This window comes from Crocuta crocuta, unplaced genomic scaffold (genome assembly GCF_008692635.1).
Source record: "Crocuta crocuta isolate KB4526 unplaced genomic scaffold, BGI_CrCroc_1.0 scaffold1043, whole genome shotgun sequence".
NCBI lineage: Eukaryota > Metazoa > Chordata > Mammalia > Carnivora > Hyaenidae > Crocuta > Crocuta crocuta.
In genome coordinates this window covers 5,629-6,975 of record NW_027528831.1, presented here as the reverse complement: position 1 = coordinate 6,975, position 1,347 = coordinate 5,629, and the positions used below count along the sequence as shown (strand labels likewise).

General features: G+C 57.3%; 1 protein-coding gene across 1 annotated transcript; it reads right to left on the bottom strand.

The window, feature by feature from the left end:
* Positions 1–222: 222 nt before the first annotated feature.
* Positions 223–1,129, bottom strand: LOC144224904 (RNA polymerase II subunit A C-terminal domain phosphatase SSU72-like). Its single transcript, XM_077755991.1, has one exon. The coding sequence runs from the start codon at positions 1,099–1,101 to the stop codon at positions 574–576; it is 528 nt and encodes a 175-aa protein (XP_077612117.1). The 5' UTR covers positions 1,102–1,129; the 3' UTR covers positions 223–573.
* Positions 1,130–1,347: the final 218 nt, after the last annotated feature.

The following is a 1,347-nucleotide window of genomic DNA, read 5'->3' as shown; positions in this document are numbered from 1 at the left end:
CGGCATTTGATTTTGGACTCCCCTCCCCCCCCAACTGTGAGAAAATAAAGTCCTGCCGCTGAAGCCCCCAGTCTGTGCATGTTCTTTGCGCAGCCCAAGCACACTGATCTCCACCACCACCACCCCACAATGCCAGGGGCGGCAGATGCTCCCCCCCAGCCCCCCTGCAGAACCTGTCTATGAAACAATCACAGGTACATCACTCATTGGTTAAACCTCATTCCTTTATTTCGGTGGTTCATACATTCCAGCAAGTTTGGGGGGCAGAGGGGAAAGAGCAAGAAAGCCACAAGGCTATAGGTGAAAAGGACTTCAAACCGTGGTTTGCTTTCTTGGTTCAAGAGAAAGAACTTGGGAGTCAGTGCTTGCTGTAAATCAAAGCGGAGTAGAAACAAATGGGTTGTCTTGAACTTGGCGTCGTCCACGCTATCTTCTCATCTCATCACCTACAGTTTATCGGGGATTACTAGCGTCGTGGGACAGCGGACCTAAGGGCAGAACCAAACAGGGGGAAGGAACCGGGAGTGACGAACAGAAGCTCGGATCGCGGGCCCCAGGGGCGCGGCCGGCCGCTCAGTAGAAGCACACGGTGTGCAGGAAGGTTTTGCCGCTCTTGGCCTCGAACTCCAGCAGCACGCCGTCTATGTCGTTCTCCATATCCGCGGTGCGCTGAAGGCACTGGCACAGCTTGCAGATGAGGAACGCGCCCACAGTGGCCTCTTCCGGGTTGTCCTCGATGTCCACGTTGATCACGTGCACCGGCTGGCAGGTCACCTGCTCTCTGGAATGCATGTCTTCCACCACCTGGTCGTACACTCTCTCTTCGCACGTGATGATCAGGTCGAACTCGTCTCGGCAGCTCTGGAACCTCTCCGGCCGGGGCTTGATCCTCTTGTTTCGTTCCAACATGTGTAAAACGCCGTTCTGCGTATACAGGTGCCTATCCTTCCTGAGCAGATCGTGGTACATCTGATCGTAGGTGGTGCGGAAATCGTAAACGTTGGGCTTGTCGGGCACAGGGCCGGGCAGCTTCACGATGGTTCCCGTTCCGAAGGACCGCACACTGAATCCGCGTTTGCTGAGGACGCGGTGCACCTCCATGCTCCGGTTTTGGTTGCTGCAGCACACCACCGCCAGACGCAGCGGCGGGGTGGACTCAGTGCCTGCGACGCACGGGTTGAGGGACTTGCAGGAAGCCATGGGGCCAGCAAAATGGCCACTGGGACAGCAGGTAGTCGTTGCGCCGGGATCACAACGTCTTCGACGGATGTACCTGTGCGTCAGTACACGTGCACAGCAGGGTCGTGTGCACAGCGTGGGCGCGTGCACGGTGGCTCCTCCGCATTC